This window comes from Galeopterus variegatus, unplaced genomic scaffold (assembly GCF_000696425.1).
Source record: "Galeopterus variegatus unplaced genomic scaffold, G_variegatus-3.0.2 Scaffold4739, whole genome shotgun sequence".
In the NCBI taxonomy this organism is placed as follows: domain Eukaryota; kingdom Metazoa; phylum Chordata; class Mammalia; order Dermoptera; family Cynocephalidae; genus Galeopterus; species Galeopterus variegatus.
The window spans coordinates 27,408-49,039 of NW_007730850.1; the positions used below are offsets into that span (position 1 = coordinate 27,408).

General features: G+C 39.4%; 1 protein-coding gene across 1 annotated transcript in view; it reads right to left on the reverse strand.

The window, feature by feature from the left end:
* Positions 1-301: 301 nt before the first annotated feature.
* The window catches only part of QPCT (glutaminyl-peptide cyclotransferase), a 39,554-nt gene continuing 18,223 nt past the window's right edge, over positions 302-21,632 (reverse strand). Inside the window, exons 4-7 of the mRNA XM_008588245.1 lie at positions 8,234-8,410; positions 5,971-6,070; positions 3,129-3,245; positions 302-941 (exon numbers count right to left, since the gene is read on the reverse strand). Of these exons, the coding sequence (XP_008586467.1) occupies positions 796-941; positions 3,129-3,245; positions 5,971-6,070; positions 8,234-8,410 (540 nt within the window). The 3' untranslated portion in view covers positions 302-795. The remainder of the gene's footprint in view (positions 942-3,128; positions 3,246-5,970; positions 6,071-8,233; positions 8,411-21,632) is intronic.

Below are 21,632 nucleotides of genomic sequence, written 5' to 3' on the forward strand. Positions count from 1 at the left end.
GACACAATTTGATTATATCTATATAAGAAAAATATGCATTAAAAAAAAGTGAAGAAAAAAAACAAAAAGCTAATGGTGCTTCTAATAATATAATGGGATTATAGTTTTCTTCTTTTCTCCACTTTCCAATGTTTTTGGTATTTTTACAATAAAATGTTAAATTTGTTAAAACTTTTTAATAAAACTCTATAAAAAGTGGACTATGCATTAAGTTATATAATTCTTCATTTATACAGATAAAAAGAAATTCATATATATATATAAAAGAAATAATATGCATTTATAAAAGAAAGTCACAACATGTCATTTAATTCTGATTTTTAATTTCCATGAAATTAACCCTACATAGATTTCTCAAAGCAACTTGAGAGCCTTCAAACTACATCTGTTTTATGTTATTTGTAATAGACTCCCAAGTATGAAAAATCATAAAACTAAGAATACATATTGCACACCACCATCACATTTAAATACTGTTTAGAAAACTATGATATTGAATAAGTGAATCTGATTTTACTTCATAATTTTTATCTAAAGGAATTTTTTTAAGATATTTATTTTCTGAGGTTTTTTTTTTTTACACGTTCCCTTTTTCAATCTCTAGCTGAAAATTAATGAGCAATTTAGGGCAAAATATTCTAGGACTCATTGATCACATATGCAAAGACACCTACAGAATGAATCTATAGGATAGAAGTTTTCACACAGCATTTGTCTGGAGTCAGATTATGTTGAATGATGCCTTGACTTTTGAATTTGATGCTAGAAGCAATTACCATAAACTAAATCAGAATGTTACAAATGAAGATATTCCGACACAAAGACTTGTAAGATTTTGTTTAGATTGTCAATGGTTGATTCATCCAAATTTTCTTCATTGTCATCCATGGTATGCCAGACTTCAGGAAAAGGAGATGGTATCAGATGTAGAATTGGAACACCTAATAAGAAAGAACCCACTTGTCATTAAGTGCATTATTCCCAGTGAGTAAATTAGAAAGTGTTATTCTTCAAGCTAAGGGAGCTCTATACCGTATAAAGACAACTGATAATTCATCATCTTCTGTATACTTCCTTATATATTACCACTTGTACTCCAAAATCATTCATTCATTAAGCAAATATTAATTAATTCAGTAAATAATTATAAAGCACCTACTATATACCAGTTCCTGTTCTAGGAGTTGAGGTTTCATTAGTGAAAAGGCAAATGGAGCCCATATGGAGCTTACATTCCAATGGAGAAAGAAGTAAGTAAACAAATATAAAACATAATTTTAGGATGTGATAAGGGTTATTAAGAGTAATAAAACAAGATAAGAGTAAAGAGCATGAGAGGCAGGCAGCAGGACCAAGAGAGGAGGTATTTAAAGTCAGGGAAGGCCTCTTTGAGAAGCTAATATTTAAATAGAGACACACACCAAAGCAAAAGCAAGCCATGCAAAGATCTGAGATGAGCATTCCAGGCAGCAGTATTAGCAAGTACAAACATCCTGAGATAGGAGTGTGCTTGGCCTGCTTGAAGAACAGCAAGAACACCAATGTGGCTGGTCAGAGCAACAGCTGAAGAGAGAGGTAGGAGAGAAGAAGGAGAGAAGAGAAAGAAGAGAAGAGAGTCTGAAAATGAAGGCCCTCGTTGGTCATGGTAAAGACTTTGGGTGTTACTCCATGCAATGGCAAGCCACTAGAGATTTTAAAAAGGAAAGTAGCATAACTTGATTTACATTTTTAAAAGATAACTCTAATTCCTATGCAAAGAATAGTGAAGCAAGAGCAAAATCTGGAGACCAATTGGGAATCTACTGCAAGAATCCTTGGGTTTATTCAGATTTCTACCATCTTGACACAATGAATATTACTACCAGAGTTACACAAAGTATAAGAATACAATCTAACTCCATGAAGGGGAAGGCAAGATGTCAGTGGGATATGAGATTTCATAAATATTTTAAGTGTAGGAAAAAAATTAAAATGTCCTCAAAGATTTGGAATGACTTTCATAAGAAAATAGAAGCCATGAGATGATATGATCAATGATTCTAATTAATCGATTAATTTAATTTAATGGTTCTTCACACTTCTAGCTTGTTGCAAAATGGAGGGAATAGGAATTATCACCAAGGCCTGGTGCTGCATATCAGTATTACACTTAGATGCCACCTTGACGACCTAAAACTGAATATGTGTGAGACATGGAAGTGGGACACAGGGAAAGAGCAGAATTAAAGACAACTACCAGGAGTCTGATTTGAGTAATTGGTAAATGTAGACCATTTACTGAGAAACATAAGACCGGAAGAGGAGCACTTACTTTCAGGCCCATCATTCCTCCTTTTCAATGAACAATGGTGGGCTCTGTCATTTCATTTGATAACCTGAAGAGAGTGGCCTGGTAAGGGCATTAAAGCATAAAGTGTTGCATCTGAATCATACCTAGCATCAACAAAGATCAAGTGAGGGAGTGTCTACACTTCCCTCGCATTCAATTTGGTTTAAGTATCTGACTTCTAGCTTACAGGCACATAATCAGAAGACACATATTGGTGAAAGCTTATTTACAGCACAATATATATATTTCTTTTTTAAAGATAGGCTCTCATTCAAATTAGTTTCATTATCTGTTTTTAGATCATTTAAAATTTAGATTGGTTCAGATAATTAATATATAAATTTAGTGCAGTCAGTCTTTAAAGAAGAATGGTTTTACTGATTAACAATGTACCGATTATCATTCATATTTAATTTTCTTCTCAAACATATGCAGCAATTAAAGACCTGGAAAGTTTCACTGCTGAAGAGAGTTATCCGATGGCACCAGAAAGCTACATAAGGTTTGGGAATAAGCCAAGGCTCAAAACATTGATAAGATAAGATGATATTCTCATAAGAGTGAATAAGTGATATATAGTCTTGGAATTTAAAAATGCACATAAAATATAATAAATACAATAGATAAAAAATGCACATGGCCAGGCACGCACGCACGCACACACACACACACACACCCATACACACACACACACACACACATTACCTCTTCTTAAAAATGGAATATGGTCATCCTGAATTATACTTCCGCGCACACACACACACACACACACACACACATACACACACACACACATTACCTCTTCTTAAAAATGGAATATGGTCATCCTGAATTATACTTCCATAACCATAATTCTGGAAGTACTGCCTCTCCCAAGAGTGATCTTTGAGCAAACCCAGTTCATGGAGTTCATATTCTGCAGATGACAATTAGACAGTAGTTGAACATCTATTTTTACCTGGTCAAGACTCAGAATGCATCCTTCTTTAAGAAATTTGAAATCTCAGCATATGGCCATCATTTTAAAAATATTACACAGCAGTGAGTACAGTCACACCCAACGAACATCTGGGCTGAACTTGGGTGTGTACATTTGGAGAAGAGTCACACATGGCACTTACACGTGAGACCATCCTTAGAGGTAGAAACTCAACAGAAAAATGGAGAGATGGAGAATGAGAAAACCAGAGGAAAATGGGAGAAAAATTCAGATGAGATGCTTATAGTTCCAAGATGCTGCATGAAGAATGCCTTTAGAGGAGATGTGCAGCTTAAAAGGGGGAATACTCAAACAGAACAGGGATAAAGTATATCAAGTGGCCACTATGGAAAAGGGATACCTATTGTGACCTATATCAGCAGTTCTCAAAGTGTGGTCCCTGACCAGCAGCAGCAGCAGCATCTGAGAACATGTTAGAAATGCAAATTATCTGGTCCCATATCGACCTACTGAATCAGAAATTCTGGAGGTGGAGCCCCAGCAATGTGTGTCATAACAAGCCCTCCAGGTAATTCTGATGCACACTAAAGTTTGAGAACCACTGGCCTGCATTTTATCACTTTTGTCACCTTATAACCTAAAACCCCTATTATGTGTTACAAGATGACAAGAGATCACAAGAAGGTCATAAGACAACCAAATGAAACTACCTAGCATAGGTGTTTATTTTTTTAATTGCTAAATTTAAAGGGTAAAACTAGGCCAACTGGTAAGCAAACATATGTAATATGATTTTAGGAACATTGATGAAGCCCTAACCACCAACAAAAACAATAATTTCTGACTGCTCATTGATACTTATAATTCCTCTACCATAGGATACAACTTTTCCTTATATAATTAGAGATATGATTTGAAGCATAAATACCACTAGGAAAGGGAGCACAATGGGTTAAAATTGCATTAAGGTGCAAGTTATTGATATATGTTTACTCCAGTACAAGAAATTTTAAAAAGTGCACAAAATGCTTAAAAGAAGGCCAAACCCAATTTCTTGAGGCTACTATCAAAGTAAGGAAAACGTGTTGCAAGCAAGTGGCCCAAGAAGTTTATATTAATAATACCATAACAGCAATTCTTTCAAACTAGGAATTGAAATTTGCCAAAGATGTGCATCTGAAGTTCAGGTAGAAGTTTCTTTCATAAGATCTAGATCTGGATAACTGGCAAATTCTTAACTCATGGCAAAAGCGTGAGTTAAGATGGCAGTGCTTTTTCCACTCTTAGAAGTAACACAATTCTGTCTTGTTCCAGGAAGTTTGTGTGGCTAGAAAGGAATTTCTAGCATGAAGTTCCTGCCTCAAAAGCAGCCTCCTGGCCTGGATTCTATAATAAAGCTCTATCTCATTTTCATCTTTCCCTTGATGTCTAAAGGGTTTGTTTTTGTTTTGTTTTGCTTTGTTTTGGGTGGGGTGGGAGAGTATGAAGGGAAGAAGTAATTCTTCTTTTCCCTCTCCAAGCCCCAGGCCTCTCTTGAGCCACAGATATCTATGTTTCTTGGCCTGGCCTGACCTGGTCTGGACTAGTCTATTCCCATTTATTTGACTCTAACTCTCCTTTTAAATGGCTCTTAAAGGATCTGGCTTTCTATTCATCCTGATCTCTTACTTCTTTGGAAAAGACAGTGAGTGTACTAGATTTAAAACAAAATAATGCCTGGATAAGGTAGAAAAACAGAAGATGACAAAGACAGAGATGGAAAAGAAAGAAAAATAAAGATTTATTTTGGTATCATTGTAATGACATAATATTCACCATTAGCCAACATACTTTGCTGAGTAAAGTTTTCCCTAGAAATGCATTGCATATGCTTCAAACAGGACTCTGGGAAAATATTCCAAACCATTTCTAAGGATATGCAAACATGAATATAGTTTTGTTTTGTTTTGGTTTGGTTTGGTTTTGAAATATATTTATTGGTACAGAAATTGTAATATGGTGCTCAGTGGAAAAGCTATGGCACCATAGTTATCTTTGAGTTGTTAATTTACATGAGATTTTATTATTTTATTTGTAATTATCAAATGGTCTATGATGAACATGTATTGATTTCATCATCAGAAACTACAATTATTGGTTATAAACAATCTCCTTCAGTGTCTGGTCCTTCCTACTTTTTCTGACCACCACCCACTGCTTCAGAAATGCCATCTTCTGGGCCGGCCCGGTGGCGCACTGGATAGTGCGCCGCTTGGGAAGTGCGGCGGCGCTCCCGCCCGAGGGTTCGGATCCCACATACAGACCGGTTCCCGCTCGCTGGCTGAGCGAGGCGCGGGAGCAACACTGAGGGTTGCGGTCCCGTTGCCGGTCCCGGCCCAGTGCGGGGGCAACACTGAGGGTTGCAATCCGTTGCCGGACACGGAAAAAGACAAAAAAAAAAAAAGAAATGCCATCTTCTAATCCCATTCATGAAATGTAGTCTTTTCTGTTTCCATTTCAGAATATAGTTTCATGCAGGAAAATAAACTAGGCCTACTAAAAGAGCTGAATAGGAATAATAAACTAATCGATAAAGTAAGAAAAAAAAGCCAGTATATTATATGTTCAAATCATACACTTAACTATAAATTTTGAATTTTAAAATGTAGTGTTTGTTAGTAGGAAGAAACCATGTTTTACTCTTTAAAATAGTAGTGCTTACCAATGGCTTGAAGTCTATCAAACCATCTGGCAGAGTTTGGAAAAAAATTGGGAAATGTTGGGTTTGGAGCTCCAATTAAATCCAATAAGACCAATAAATCCTAAGGGAGAAAGAATACTGTTTAATCAATATCACCAAAACATGTTTCATATTCATCAATAAAGAAAAACAATTTCTCAAAACTAACTGCGTTTTAGTAACCAAGAATAATATTGGGAACTGTGTAAATGAACAAAAAGTTTAATAACATTGTATGCTAATTATTTTAGAGAACTTCTTAAATCTTTCTTATGCAATGTGGACAAATGGCAGATTGTTGACTCTTCATGTAAATAATCACAGAGGGACATCACTAAGGATAAATTAGAAAGAAGACATTTGGATAAATATTTAATACGTTAAAAAAGATGCATTTACTTTATTTTCAGATAGGAATCCAAGCCTTTTTGATCTTCTGTTCCATTCTAATTAGCCATATTATTCTTAATCTATAATTATACAACTTTCTATAGGAGAGTAAGTATGTATTGATCAAGCATCATCTGAGAACAATTCCTTGTATAGGAGTTATATGACTATACTGTGTCTGTGGATTTCCATTTCTTTGTGCATCAAACGAAGAGCTCAAACTAGCTGATCTCCAAAGGTCTCTTCTGGTTATAAGCCTCTGTAATTAAACCAGTGTTCCTTCACTTGGCTGAGCCACAAAACAAGCAGGCTTGAGGACTCCCTAAAGACTGACCCCTAGATTAAAACGTCCTGATTTATGTAAGTGAAATAATGTATGGGTAAATAGCTGGCATAGATCCTGACACATAGTAGATCAATTTTTTCAGAGTCTATGATTTTAAAGACACAGTATGTATAAACTCATGAATGACAAATATATTCACTGAAAAAAAAAGGATTTTTGAAATAGAAACATATTCACAAGGTTGGATAAACTACTAAGAGTTTGTTTCTGGGGAAAACAGTCTTAACTATCACTGTGGATTCACATATTTGGACTGATAAATGAAAACCTTTATTCTTACTACTGATCAACCAGGTCTCTTCTCCTTCTCTGAACCCTTTTTAGCCTCTTGGGCATAAGTTAAGAATGAGGTGTCGAACATATTCCCTTGACCCATTCTGAGCTTCCAGTGGACAGTGGGAGGGAGAGAATGGCAGTAGGAAGTATGTTAGATGCAAAGAAGGCATTAAATATGGCTATTTGGACCCACAGTGTAAATATCAATGAAAAGGCAAAGGACAAGCATGAGTGGGGGGTTAGAAATAAGCTATCAGTTCACAGACATGGTGCAGGTCAGAAATACACGAAGGCCCTGGGAAGAATGAAGCCTCAACGGTAGCATGAAGTTCCAAGCTGGTGTTAGTGAGGACTCAGGGATGGGGCAAAGGTTAAATATGAGAAGAGAGTCAGGGTAGGGGAAGGATTTGGGAGTGGGACGAGGGATTAGGGATGGAGTGTGGACCAGGAATGGAGATAAAAATAAGGCTTTGTGTTACACCCCTTATTAAATAAGGTTTCAAGGCAGCATCAAAATGTGCCTACCCTCATATCAAAAATGCCATATCAAAATCAACACATAAAAATGTCATATACGTGCTGGAGTCATTATAATACTTTAAAGCCACGGAGGAAATTCTTCACTCCTATCCCACACCTACTCCATTTCCCAGGACTTAATGTTCCTCAGACGTTAGAGAGGTCTCAAAGAAGGGATTTGCTCTCTCCACCCCTGTATGGTACTGGAGGAATATGCTCCCATTGGATGAAACTGGATCTGAAGTTTCCTTAACCTGATTTTTTACATTGTTTTAATTAAGCTCAGTCAAACCTGGCTTCTAACCCAGAATCTTTTTTTTTTTTTTTTTTTTTCCCCCTGGGATTCCCCAAAAACCCAGTTCCTCAGACGTTAGAGAGGTCTCAAAGAAGGGATTTGCTCTCTCCACCCCTGTATGGTACTGGAGGAATATGCTCCCATTGGATGAAACTGGATCTGAAGTTTCCTTAACCTGATTTTTTACATTGTTTTAATTAAGCTCAGTCAAACCTGGCTTCTAACCCAGAATTTTTTTTTTTTTTTTTTTTTTCGCCCTGGGATTCCTCAAAAACCCAATGTCTGCCAAGGAATGTTCTGTTATAAACACTCTGCTCCATGGATGCCGTGGCATTTTTAGAACTTTACTTGGCCTTAGCAACCTTTTCCTTGGAGGCAGAGCCTGCAGCCACAGCACCATGGAAATTACCCAGACTAACCATGCCATGCAGTTGGTTGGTGCCTCTTGCTCCAGGTGGGTGTGGGGTCGATGCCATCTTCAGAGCTAAGTGCCGTGACCCATACAGAGAATCTTGAGGAGACCAGTGAAGAAAAGCCTCTTCCCCATCAAAGAAAATTAGCTGAAGTGAGAGATCTGGCTTGGAGTCTGAAATATTCTGGTAAAAAGAACAATAAAAAGACAGCAAACAGTGTTGTGATGATTAAAAATAGCAAGCTTTTCTCTGAACTGGGCAAAAAGATAGATGTGCCATGAAAAAAGGAAGATACCAAAGCAAGTGAAACTATGCCAAAATTTACTTCACACCACTTCCTCTCCAAAAATCATCACACCTCCCACAATCTTCACACATGTAAATCTTACTTCTTCCACCCCCTCTAAAAATAGAAGTATTATATTTCTTTTCTTACTCCTCAGAGGACGTTGAAACTATGGAAGTGCTATGATGAACGGTGTGAAACACCACCCAGATCCCCTCCAGAAGGAAGTATTGCCTCAGCTGCTGTGAGAGCTGTCAGCCACCTGAGTGACTGCCTGGGCTGCACCTCCTCCTGGGACTATCCCACAGCCAATGACTGACATACACAGGTACTGGGGCTCTCTAAAGGACCATTGTACCTCCAGAGCCCCCTGGGGCTTGGCTGAGGCTGCTGTTGAACCTGCACTGCAGCTGAGCTTCTCCCTCTGCCTAATTCCATTTCTTTCTCCTCCCTGCCACCAGTGTTGATTCAAGACTACACCCTAATAAATTACCTGAATGCTAAACTCCACATCAGAGTGTGCTTCCTCAGAAACAACCACATATCTTTCTTGCTTCTCACCTTATTTAAGTCTGCAACTTTTCATTGAGTCTAGGTTCAAGAACCTGCCCTAGGAATGCTACAGGAACACAAAGAATGATAACTATAGCCTTTCCCTTGAGAGAACCTATCCTTAAGTTGGATTAGGGAGACAAAAAATAAATTCATGAGCATGGCAAAATGTGCCATAGGCCACAAGTAACATAAAAGTCCTCTGGAAATTGGATGCAATGAGAGATGGCATCCTCGGGGTTCAAGGAAGGTTTGATGGAAGAGACGGTATTTGAGCAGTGGAATTGAGAAGGTTGAATAGGGTTCTGATCGATTTTACCTTTTCCACTGTCTGACAACAACCCTCACCTTTCAGATCAGTCCTGGTACTTCAGCCCCCACAATCCTTCAACCCACTGAAATCCCTAACCTATTGAATCTTTTACCTCGTCACAGTCCTTCACCACCATAATGTTCTCATTTCACTTCATATTTAGCTTAAGTTTTAGCCAATCACTCTAATCACTCCCTTGCATATACCTTCAGCTCCCTGTCTCTCTCTGCCTTGGTCAAATTCTCATGGCAAACACATAACATTAAGTCCAACTGTCTGCCTACATTGTGCCAGCACTTATGCAACTGAACCTGGTTAAAGGAAAATATATAACCACACTGTCTGGTCTTACTTAAAATCCATGACCACAAACCTCAAGTTAGCCTTTTTGTATTGACTGGCAGTCATACTGTATTTTCTTAGTTCATTCACTCTCACACTCTTCCAGAACTTCACATTCCTCCCCTCCCTAACTTGCAACACCTCACCCATCCTCATTCCCAATTGATAATCTTGATTTCTTCTGGCCATGCTCGTATTAGATGCCAGTCTCTCCACTTGTGCACTAAATCCTATCCCCTCTCATCTGCTCAAGGACATCACTCTAGCAAATACCATTTGTCTCCTACATTATCAACTTTTCTATCTCTGCTAGATAATTCCCATCAGTCTGCAAACATGTGGTTGCTTCTCTCATGTTAAAATGTTTGACGCCACTATCTCCACCAACTGCTGCCTCATTTTTTTTTTTTATCCCATTTGTAGGAAAACTTCTTGAAAGAGTTGTCTACTCACACTGTCTCCCATTCCTCTTCTTAAACCACCCCAGTCAGGCTTCATGTCAACCATCTACTGAAATTGCTCTTGTCAAAAACACCAATGACCTCAACATTGCAAAGTCCAATGGTCAACTGTCTGTCTTCATCTTTCTTGACTTGTTGTCAGCATTTGACAATACTGATCACTCTCTCTTGCTCTCTTCATTTGGCTCCTCGGACAACATATTCCTCCTACCTCAGTCAACACTGATGGTTCTCTTGATTTCCCTTCCCTCTTAATGCTGGAGAGCCCCAGGGCTTGCTCCTTGGTTCTCTTCTCTTCCCTGTCCACACTCTGTCCCTTGATATCTGTTCTTGATGCTTTAAATTATATATATAAGTGTACGTATATATGTGTGTGCGTGTACATATATACAATACAAACACATACACACACACACATATCAACAATTCCAAAAAAATATATCTCCAGCCCTGATTTCAGACCCACATATTAAATTGCCAAATGAACAATCTCCACACAGATCTTTAATGGACATTTCAAACATAAAGTGCCAAAATTCAACTCCTGATGTTTTTCCTGAAACTACATTACCAACAGTCTTCCGCAACTAAATTGATGGCAACACCACCTTTGCAGTTACTCAAACCAAAACCATGGGCTGGCGTGCCCTCTCTCTCTCTCTCTCTCTCGCTCTCTCTCTCTCTCTCTCTCGCTCTCTCTCTCTCTCTCTCTCGCTCTCTCTCTCTCTCTCTCTCGCTCTCTCTCTCTCTCTCTCTCGCTCTCTCTCTCTCTCTCTCTCGCTCTCTCTCTCTCTCTCTCTCGCTCTCTCTCTCTCTCTCTCTCGCTCTCTCTCTCTCTCTCTCTCGCTCTCTCTCTCTCTCTCTCTCGCTCTCTCTCTCTCTCTCTCTCGCTCTCTCTCTCTCTCTCTCTCTCTCTCTCTCTCTCTCTCTCTCTCTCTCTCCCCCCCCATATATATATGCACACACACACGCACAAATCCAGTTCATCCTTCCTCTGCAAACCTATTTCCCACCATTCCTCACCACATGCCTCTCTTTTCCATTGCTTCATTTTCTTTTAGCTTCATATATCTCCACAATTACGTGGTCAAACTTTCCAGATGCTGTGGCAATTTTGCTTCTCATGTGTCTGTCTAGTTCTGTTTTTTGTGGCTGTAATCCTCCCAGAGCCTCTCCTTTGGCTTGCTTCAGCCTGGCTGGCTACTCGCCAACCCTGCTGCCCACCTCTTACCTGAGGTCTCCCCTCACTATCACCTTCGGGACTCCCTCTGCCTCTCCTATACGGGATTCCCAGGGACCCAAATCCCATGACTTCCTTGATTTGTTCCTTGATTTTGCTGGAGAATATCTTAAGTAACTTCTAAAAATGAAACAGTACATGGGGGTGAAAATGATTGAGACTTTACATGTCTGAAAATGTCTTCATTCTACTCTCACATGTGATTTGGCTGGGTATGAGGATTCTGAGTTGCAAATTATTTTTATTTAAAATACTTAAGGCACATTTTCATTACTTGCTTGCTCCTGAGGTTTCTATTGAGAAATCTAATACCATTTTCATTCCCAATACTTTTTATATGACCTATTGTAATTCCTGGAATGATCCCCCAGAAGTAATAATCATCTCTTTTGTTGTCATTCCTCTGTAGAAAAGATATTTCTTCTACATTAGTATCCAACTGTTTTACTGATTTTTTTATTTTGAAAATAGAATTTTTAATTTCCAAAAGCCCTTTCTTATTCTGTGGTTGTTCTGTTACTATAGCATTCTGTTTTTATTTCATGGATATAACTTCTCCTCTTATCTCTGTAAGGATATTAAAAATTGTGTCCTTTAACTTATCTTCTGCTCCTTGTACTCTATTTCCATATACTTCATTTTTCAATTTGTATTATTTGTGTTGCTTCTTTCATACTGGAGACTGTCCTCAAATGTCTGGTCCTCCATTGAGTTCATTCACATTAAAGAATAAGGTACTAAAATGCTGGTAGGAGACACAAATGGGTTGGTTTTGCTGGAGGGCAACCTGGTACCCCATCAGTGTTTTCATTGAGGACCTCCACATGCCACTGTCTGTGAATCTTGTCTGTGAGGTGGTTCACATTCTCTGGAGAAGATTCCCCCAGTTTCCTACCTGACAGGTATCAGCTGGCTGCCAGCTTTCTGGTGCTAGAAATGGGAGGAAGACTGGAGATCTCACTGTCCAATATGTAGACTTTCACCTAATCTCCCTGACTTCCATGGGGGCCTCACCGCTGCCCTCTGGAATACCTGGTATTCCCAAGTTCAGAACCCTCATGGTTCAATTTCTCTAGAAAAATATTCTCTCATCTGCTGCAGAGGTACATGTGGGGCACTCACCTTCCTGCCTGGTGTGGGTTGGAAATCTGTATATTTAAGTGCTCCTTATGCAGACTTTTAAACACTCTCCACTCCATCTACTGCCTCACCTCTGCCTTCCTGAGCATATCATACCTCCAATCCCTGAGCCTTTCCAGGATTCTGGAGGAGACCAGCTGGCTTCTTCCATTTCCTTCCCTCTCCAGGGCAGTGTGACTTCTCTCCATTCTGAGAGGTCATTTGCCATTTCTTCATCTACCTCTGTCTTCATTTTGTGGTTCCCGTTAACAGATGTTTTCTAGTTTCTTCAAAAATGGAGTTTTTCTGATTGTCTTAAGGGTAATTTCATAAAAAAGGAGAAAAATGCCTTTATCATCTTAAAACTAAGTTATTTTTGTATGCTAATCATTTCAATTGTCTTAATATTGCTCTTTAATTAGACCATAAGAAAAGGAAAGTTTATTTTACTTTGAATCCCTCACAACTCTTAACAGCATTAAGCCAAGCATGTGTTTGTGCAATACCCATGCACTCAGGGTTTTAAGAAGGAAGCATAAGGGCTGGCCCAGTGGCGCACTGGAGAGTGCGCCGCTTGGGAGCGCAGCGGTGCTCCCGCTGAGGGTTCGGATCCCATGTGGAGACCGGTTCCCGCTCACTGGCTGAGCACGGTGCGGGCGCAACACCGAGGGTTGCGATCCCGTTGCCGGTCCCCGGTACGAACGCGACACCAAGGGTTGCGATCCCGTTACCGGTCAGTAAAAAAGACAAAAAGGAAAAAAAAAAAAAAAGAAGGAAGCATAAGTAATTAAACATTTTCTCACTGGCAAAAGGTGTAAGGTGTATACTTCAGCAGTGACTTCTAAGCATCCAGTGTTCCAAAGGCCTCGACTGGTTCCTAAGTTCTAGCTCCAAATCAAACAGCGTAATTACCACCACAGGGGCAGGATGAGACTTCTTGGGAAAAGAGCTATTCTGCTAATGCCCAGGGTGGGGGCAAAAGGAGGTAGTTTTCATCTTCTGCAAGTTTGAAGGTCGGGGTGCCTCACTGAAATTTCAACAGCCAGGTGATTCCAATGATCGGTGCAATGATTCACTTTCATTCTGTTCTCTTAGCATCAATTCATTTAGACAGGAGTAGAATGTGGTGGACAATGATTCTGAGTCCATGAGGCAACTTGCTCTTTTTGCTTCATTTCAGAATTGTCAGGAAAAAGCCACGGCCTTCAATTTCTAGTAACTCGGCCTAGTAGCTCGGAGCTAAGAAAATCCGAGTGGCCTGATTTGTGAAGATCATCATAGTAATACTATAAATGCCTAGTTACTGGTGTTCCCATTCTGCAGTCTTTCCCCACCCAAGGCTGTATCGGTTAGCTAATGCCACAATAATGTGGCACAGAAAACCACCCCTACTGCAGTGGCTTAAAACAATTACGTATCCTCCTGGGATCCATAACCATTGTGGGTCAGCTGGGGAACAATTGATCTAGGCTGGGTTTGGCTGGAGCAGCTCTGCTTCACCCTGCAGTCAGCGAGGCTGGCTCTGCTCCGCGTGTCTCTTACCCTCCTGCTGGGACTGGCAGGCCAGCTGGGACATGCTCTTCTCATGGTAATGGCAAAGACACAAGTGAGCAAGCCCAACTGATAAGCACATTTCCAGCCTCTGCTTATGTCACATCTACTGACATCCCATTGGCCAAGACAAGCCAAATAACCAAGTTTGGAGTGAAGGCATAAGGAATTACAACTGGCTACAGTGGGAGGGCACAGCCGAGTTACAAGGCGAGGGATGTGGATATGAATTTCAATCCTATTAGTGGAGAGAGGAGGGGCTGCAAAGAGTTCAAACCCTAATCCAGTCTTCTCTCCAGCCCTCTCCCAGGTCACATTCCACAACCACCTACCCAATCCATGACAGCTGAAAAACTTAAAATAACTCCTGAATACAAATTTAAGGAATAACTGGAAGAATGAATATGATACTCTCAAAGTTTGCATTCAGAAACAGCTCTGTTTTTTAAATTCTCCACATCACCACTTACCTGTAATAAAAAGGATAATTAAGAGGATGTATATGTTGACATGAATTTTTTAATCGGGATCACCACCCAACAACTCATTGAGTCTTTTCTATTTCTGGTAACCAAAAGCAGGTACAAAAAAAAGGTGAAGGAGTTCACCGAGAGAAAACACATTCACTACACAGAACTGTGCATTTAAGTCATTCTTCCTTTCATTTCATGTCTTTATACTAGAAATGCACATATGAAAAATTAAACTTTTATATCAGCTTCCAAACTCTCTCAACCCAATTGCTAGGGAAGGGTGCTCATTAAAAGCAGGCAGAGCATGGGACAAAGGCATTATAGAAAGTTCAGAAAACAAAATAAAACAAAAAAATAGTGAAAAGGAGACTGGAGGATATAAACAATTCTGGCTTTCTTCAAGTTCTGCATATCCAGGAAAAATAGAAGCAAATATCTCTATTACTTCCATTACAAGATAAACCTTTTTCTTCTTTATCCCCATTGTCTCAACGGCTGGACCTTCCCTAAAGTTCTGAGGTGAAAAAAAGGCATTTGTTGCCTATGAACAAAGTTTTTTGTTTTGGCTCTGTTGTGTTTACTTGGTTATGAGTGATAGCAGAACAAAATGTCTTCGTCTAGTTTAGCACTTTTTTCCAATATACCCTGAAGAACACAGAGACTGAAATAACATCTGAGAGTCCCAGTAGTATCTTGAGCTGAGAGGGTAACAAAAGCTCTGCCATGCTACATAAAATTGAGACGAGATTCACAGATAACAGCAATAATGCATTTCTGCTCCACGCTTTTCATCTCGATATGTCTCTCTGCTTTGGAATCACTTTGCTGCAGCTCCCTCCCCCCAACTCAAGAGCCACCTGTCTCAGATCAGAAGGTTGTGATGTTTCATGGCTGTCTAAACAAAAAGAGATAAACGTATATCATTATAAAACATAATTCTCATACATATACCTGTACCAACCTTCCTCCTTCTTCACTTTTTGCAAAGAAATGTTGCATTTAATTTCATGCACAGTCCAAGCTGAAAAATCAGGTGCCAATTAATAAATGTACTGTCAATGTATCTTATGTTGTCAATGTATCTCAATGTATCTTATTGCCCATTTCAAATCATGTAATCTTCCAATTAATATCCATTCAACCTCATATCATTCTGTACCAAAGTAGAACAAAAATGTACCAAAAGTCTCCATTTCTAAATAGCCTTCTTACTCCCCCAAGGATTCTAGAATTTACTCTGAATTACTGCTAATGTATTTTATCCTAGGAATCAACAAGAGGAAAACAGATACCTTCAAGGAAAGGAGTTGCTTGTCTAAGGCACGGACAAGTTCCAACATCATTGCACATGGCACGGCTGAATCAGTGGCTCCTACAAACACTCTGTTGCCCCAATGGGGAAAATACTTAGAGTCGTAGTGGCAGGCGAGGACCAAGTGTCGTTTAGCAGTGGGATTGAGGGTGCTGATGATATTTGAGAAAGACCGGTACCCAAAGGGTGTCTGACTCAAGAAGGTGTCTACTTCCACGACCCAGTCAGCCTGAAGTCTCTGAATTCGGTGCATGATGTGCTGATCAAAACATAAACCAAAATTTCAGCTCTAAACAGTTTTCATTTGCTAACTTTGTTTTTAAAAATTTATGTGATGCCTTTCAAGTTAAAATTCTAATATGTGCTTATCGGATTCATAGTAATAATATTGCTATTAATTGCAATTGTAATTAATAGTATTTTTCCTATTTAAAGGAAAAGTTAATCCTCTCCCTCTCCCCAAACCCTCCGAACCAATCAATACCAGCCAATTGTTAATGTTAACCAGTGTTAATAGTTTGATGCAGTTCTTTCCACAATCTTCTCCTTGCTTATACAAACATATATGAGCATACAAATACATATATTTGGCAGAGACGTGTATGTTTTTACAGGAAAAGAATCCTACTTTCCACACTACTCTGCACCTTGCTTTTTTCACTTAACAATATGTCATGGACATGTCTGCAAGTCAAGAGATAGAGATCCAGTTCAGTAGTATTGAAGTCCACTTTTTACATTTCTTGGAGGCTGAAAAGGCATGTTTCACAAATCAGATACACCAAGCTCCTACAAATCTTTACCTCTACACTAAGCTCTCTGAGGGCAAGAACTGCAAATGGTAGCTCTTTTTGTCCCAAGGGTATAGCATGTGCCAACATCTAGCAAATGCTTCATATGTAATGAACACTAACAAAAGATACTAATGCCTACCTGCTAAGGAGAATATAGAAAGATCCCATAACAAGGAGATGGTTGGGGGATATTTGAGGTCCTTGCTCACTGGAAGAATCAAAAAGCAACCCTGAACCATAGTGGCATGTCAAGTAACTTTCCCTCTGGACCCAGGGCAGGTCCAGACCCACTGCAAATGCTGCTAAAAATAAAAAAGAATCTCTTTCCCCATCTCTCCTGGCCACTTTGGGCCTTATGGACAACACAGTGATTGAGGAGAGAAAGCAGCAGGTGAAGAAGAGTCACTACTTCAGGGACCAGAAGTGTCTTCTTTCAGAACCTAGAATTTGTGTTGTGAGAAGTCATGGGTGAGTTCATCGCCATTTCTTCTGTCCTGTCTCATCCTTATTTTCCCTTGGCCTCATTTTTCTCACCATGTTCCTTTTTTCCCCAAATATTGTATACATATTTGCAAGTTGCCTTAAATTATTTTCTAAAAGTCAAACAACAAACTAACCATCAAAATAACTGACAATGTGTCCCGCAACTAACATCCAGTAGGGATAGACCTTGAGATGAAAAACAAATAACTTACAATAACTGGAAACAAATGGGAGATTTTTTCCCTCAAGGAAATACAGGATTTTTCTATCCTAGCCAAGTCTTGTGTGGCTTGCTGCTCACTAATGTGACATGACATGTAGGTGAGGGCCTTCGAAAAGCTGCAGGAGAAAGATTCCAAGGAGAGGGGAACTTAACCAGAGGGAGGACGCTGATTCTACAGTCATTCCTTCAAAAACTGAATAAGAAAATGACTCCCCAGTTTTTCACTCCTTGCTTTTAGTCATGGGTGAACTTTGGCCTAAATAGCATCACGTATGCAGTACCTCACCTTTTCTATTACAAGTTTAAATGTTGACTTTTCACACCATCAAAAGAAATGTTTATAATTAGTTGGAAATCTCCATTTATACATCACTTATTTTGTTATTCTCCACAATTCTTAGTACTGTGCTTTGCTCCCAGTGTGCTATGAATACGAGGTGATTGTAACAGTCAATATGGGTTGATTCAATGAGAATATATAAAATTATATGATACAGAACATTTGTAGTTTGAATAGAGAGAAATCCTTGTGCATCTAAGATAAGTTTTTCCACAAAACATGAAAATGGGTTATCCCCAGACTTCATAAAAAAAAAATTTTTTTTCCATAAAAAGGGTCATCTTAAAAAAAAAAAAAAAAAAAAGCATATTCTCCAGGACATCTGGTATCCAGATGATGAACTACTGCATAAAATGGCTTCTTCAACACCAATAGCAGTCTTCAAGCTTACAAAATGAATTGGGATTTTAAAAAATGTATCTGTTAGCTTTGCTCAGAAGTCTCACGCACAAATTCATTCTCATCTACTAAACAGGTTTTGGCTATAGTTTCTGATGTCTGTGTTGACACTAAAATTCACAAAAGAATCAGCAAATACTCCCAAAAGAGTTCTCCCCAAAGTGACCTTTTTTATTCAGTATAAATATTTTTTATTTATCTTAGCAACTAGGAAAAATAATGTTTATAAACAATAAAATTTGGCTGTATGATCTAATTAGGTCACCAATATCCCTGATTGTTGTGCTTTTGGCTTTCAGAATTAGTCTGCAAGTTCCCACTAAGTCTCTAGAGGAGGCTCCCGAAGCGACTGTTCTTCTCACTAGAACACTGCTAAGCAGGGAGTGCTCAGCCGTGGCAGGGAGTCTAACTAAAGCAGCTGTGCTTCTCCAACTGCAAGTGACAGAAGGCAATTTATAATACAGACCATACCCTGGACCATATATGTATGTTTTAAAACAGGGAAGGGAGAGAAATGGAGACAGAGACGAAGATAGAGATTGAGTAGAGCAAAAGAAAAAGACAATAATAGAGATGGAAACAAGGGAAAGAGAGAGAGAAAGGTTATTATATTACATGACATCCTATTTCCAGCAGGGTGGCAGAGGGGATTTATTTTAGGCTAACATTAGTGAATGATCCTGGGTCTAATTTAATTAAACCTAAATTCTAATTTCCAGGTTCTGAGAAACAATGACATCAGTAGACTAGGTTTGTTTGGAGGAAACAGATTCTCCAGCATTTGCACTAAGTCTGCAAACACCCCATTGTCAAGATGCTGATCCCTGCCACTGTGGACTTCAAGCACCTCTTTCTTCTCGGGTGTACAACCTAGAAATCTCTAGGGCTCCAAGCTGAGGGCTCTTCTCCCAGATCTCTCCACCCAGGAGGCTGGCCTGAGGGTGCAACTTGGTATATACAGTTATGCGCCACATCACTTTGCTTCAGTGAACAAGGGACCACATATACAACAGTGGTTGGAGAATTAGGCTACACCACATAGTCTATTGTGTGTAGAAGGCTATACCATCTAAGTTTGTGTGAGTACACTCTATGATGTTCGCACAATGATGAAATCACCTAAGGACATATTTCTCCCATTCGTTAAGTGACACATGACTACTACCTTTCACTGAGGAAGTTCAGTTTCAGCTTCTGAAGTGCACTATGCATCTCCAGGGGACTTTAACTCCTAGAGTGTCCAATTTTCCTCTTCGAAACAAAGGACATTGCTCGCCCCTTTGTGAGACTTTCTCATCCTGATTTTTTTAATTTATTTTTTATTTCCATCTTAGAAATCACTAAAATAGCCCCAAATTAATGCCTTTAAATTATTCATTTCACAAATAAATTATCTCCTCAAATAAAAATATTCTAATAATCCAATAGGCAGCTTTGAGTTTGTTGATCAGAGACCATAAAAAAATTCACTAACCAATTTTATATCAAGTCTACATGTTATTCAGATCTCTGGGTCTTCTCTAATTAGAATCTTGAAACCATAAATTATAAAACATCTGATCTAGTGCTCAAAAAGTCCTCAGGAGAAAAAAATTCTATCATTCTTGTTTAAATTCAGTTCTAAATGAAAGGATATAATCTTGTCAAATTAAGGCCATTAGTGTAGTTCCCTTATACCAACTCTAAGTGCCATCTACCCTGATTTCAAAAGGGGAAGCCCTTTATCTTCCACAGTTTAGAGTACAGGTCTCTAAAAATTAATGGTAATTTTCTTTGCAAAAAAATTATAAAACTGAATCGCTTAAGTGAGGTTTCTCTTTTTTTATAAATGCTTTATTTTAAAGTTCAACATTATACAATGTAATCGTTTTTCATGTCTCTTTATCAATTTAAGTGAGATTTCTATCACAACCATCAGCAAGAGCATGCACAGTAACCCAGCAGTAGTTCCCGACACATTCTAAAATACTGTCAATAAATTTCTTGTTTGCCTCCACCACCACACGACAGTGGAAAGAAAATGTTATTGTAGATTCAATTACAGTGTTCAATGAATATGTATCTTTCTAATCACAACGATGTCTATGTATATTACCAGAGTACTTCAAAAAGTTCATAGAAAGATGAACATTATCTTTCAATTATATTTTTCCACATATTTTGCTGAATACTCTGTTGAAGTTAAAGACCAAATAGCAGTGTTCGTTGTGTTTGTGAATTTCTAGAGCCTATAGGTGAGGAACCTCAGGCCTGAAGTACGCATATATGTGTCTAGGTATATATGGCCTTCTGAGTAAATGGCATGGGGAAGCAAAAAAGGTTAAGCAGAGCCAAGTGAGCTTCATAGACCTAGATTTTTTTCTAAGAGGCACAGGACTTTGGAAAGCACCTGTGAGTACCCTGACTTCTTTTAAGAAAATGCTTGGGAGAGGAGGCCCAGAGAATATAGTTGGAAGGACTGGTATGTACCTCACTCTCGAGTGTGGGCGTGAGAAGGCTGACAGCTAGAGATGTCTGAGTACACATACCACAGAGCCGCTTCCTCCAGCTCTCCAGTGATAGGATTGAAAAGTCCAGCAAATTTGGATCCAAAAAACTTGATAAAGGGCCTGACCTGGAAAAAGTGCTGAATAAAAGTCAGCTATCATCATTATTATTATTCATTCTTCCTCAAGATTAGAAAGAATGGAGGTGCTCTTAGAGTCTCCACCATCTAATTCCTTAGGAGAAGTGGGAGCTGTTCAAATGGAAGTCCAGAGGCTAATGGGGCAACATCACATGGCTGTCTAGGCTAGACTGGAGGGGCAGAAGCCACACGCTGGGTAGAAGGGAAGAGCCCCAGAGCTGGGCCACTAGGTCTCACAGGTCTTACTCTGGGCACAGCAGTGGGTGTCAAGGTCTTTTGCCTGAAGAGTTAGGCAGGTGGAGTAGCCTCAGAGGAGGATTCAAGGGGCCATTGCATTCCTTCCCAAGCTGCCCCTCGAAATGGAGTTAATTAGACAAAAACAGATTTTTACAGGTGGGGTTTCAGATTGCTTAGGAAGACTGACACTAAGGATGCGAAGTGATATTCAAGGTCTAGCCCAGCTTATGGCTTATTCTGCCCTCTACAACAGTGTTCCAAAAGCACAGGTAAAGCCGGTGGGTCTTGAACTCACTTCATTAGGTCAAGACAGGCATTTTTATTTTATTTTATTTTATTTTTATTTTTTTTCCTTTTTGTCTTTTTTTCGTGTCCGGCAACGGACCGCAACCCTCAGTGTCGCGCCTGTACCGGACCGGGACCGGCAACGGGATCGCAAACCTAGGTGCTGCGCCCGCACCTCGCTCAGCCAGTGAGCGGGAACCGGTCTGTATGCGGGATCCGAACCCTCGGCGGGAGCGCCCGCCACACTCCCAAGCGGCGCACTGTAGCAGTGCGCCACCGGGCCGGCCCAAGACAGGCATTTTTAAAGAAAAACTGATAAAATAGAATGAACAATAACTGAAACGCTGGTAATAAGAGTATTTTTCCATG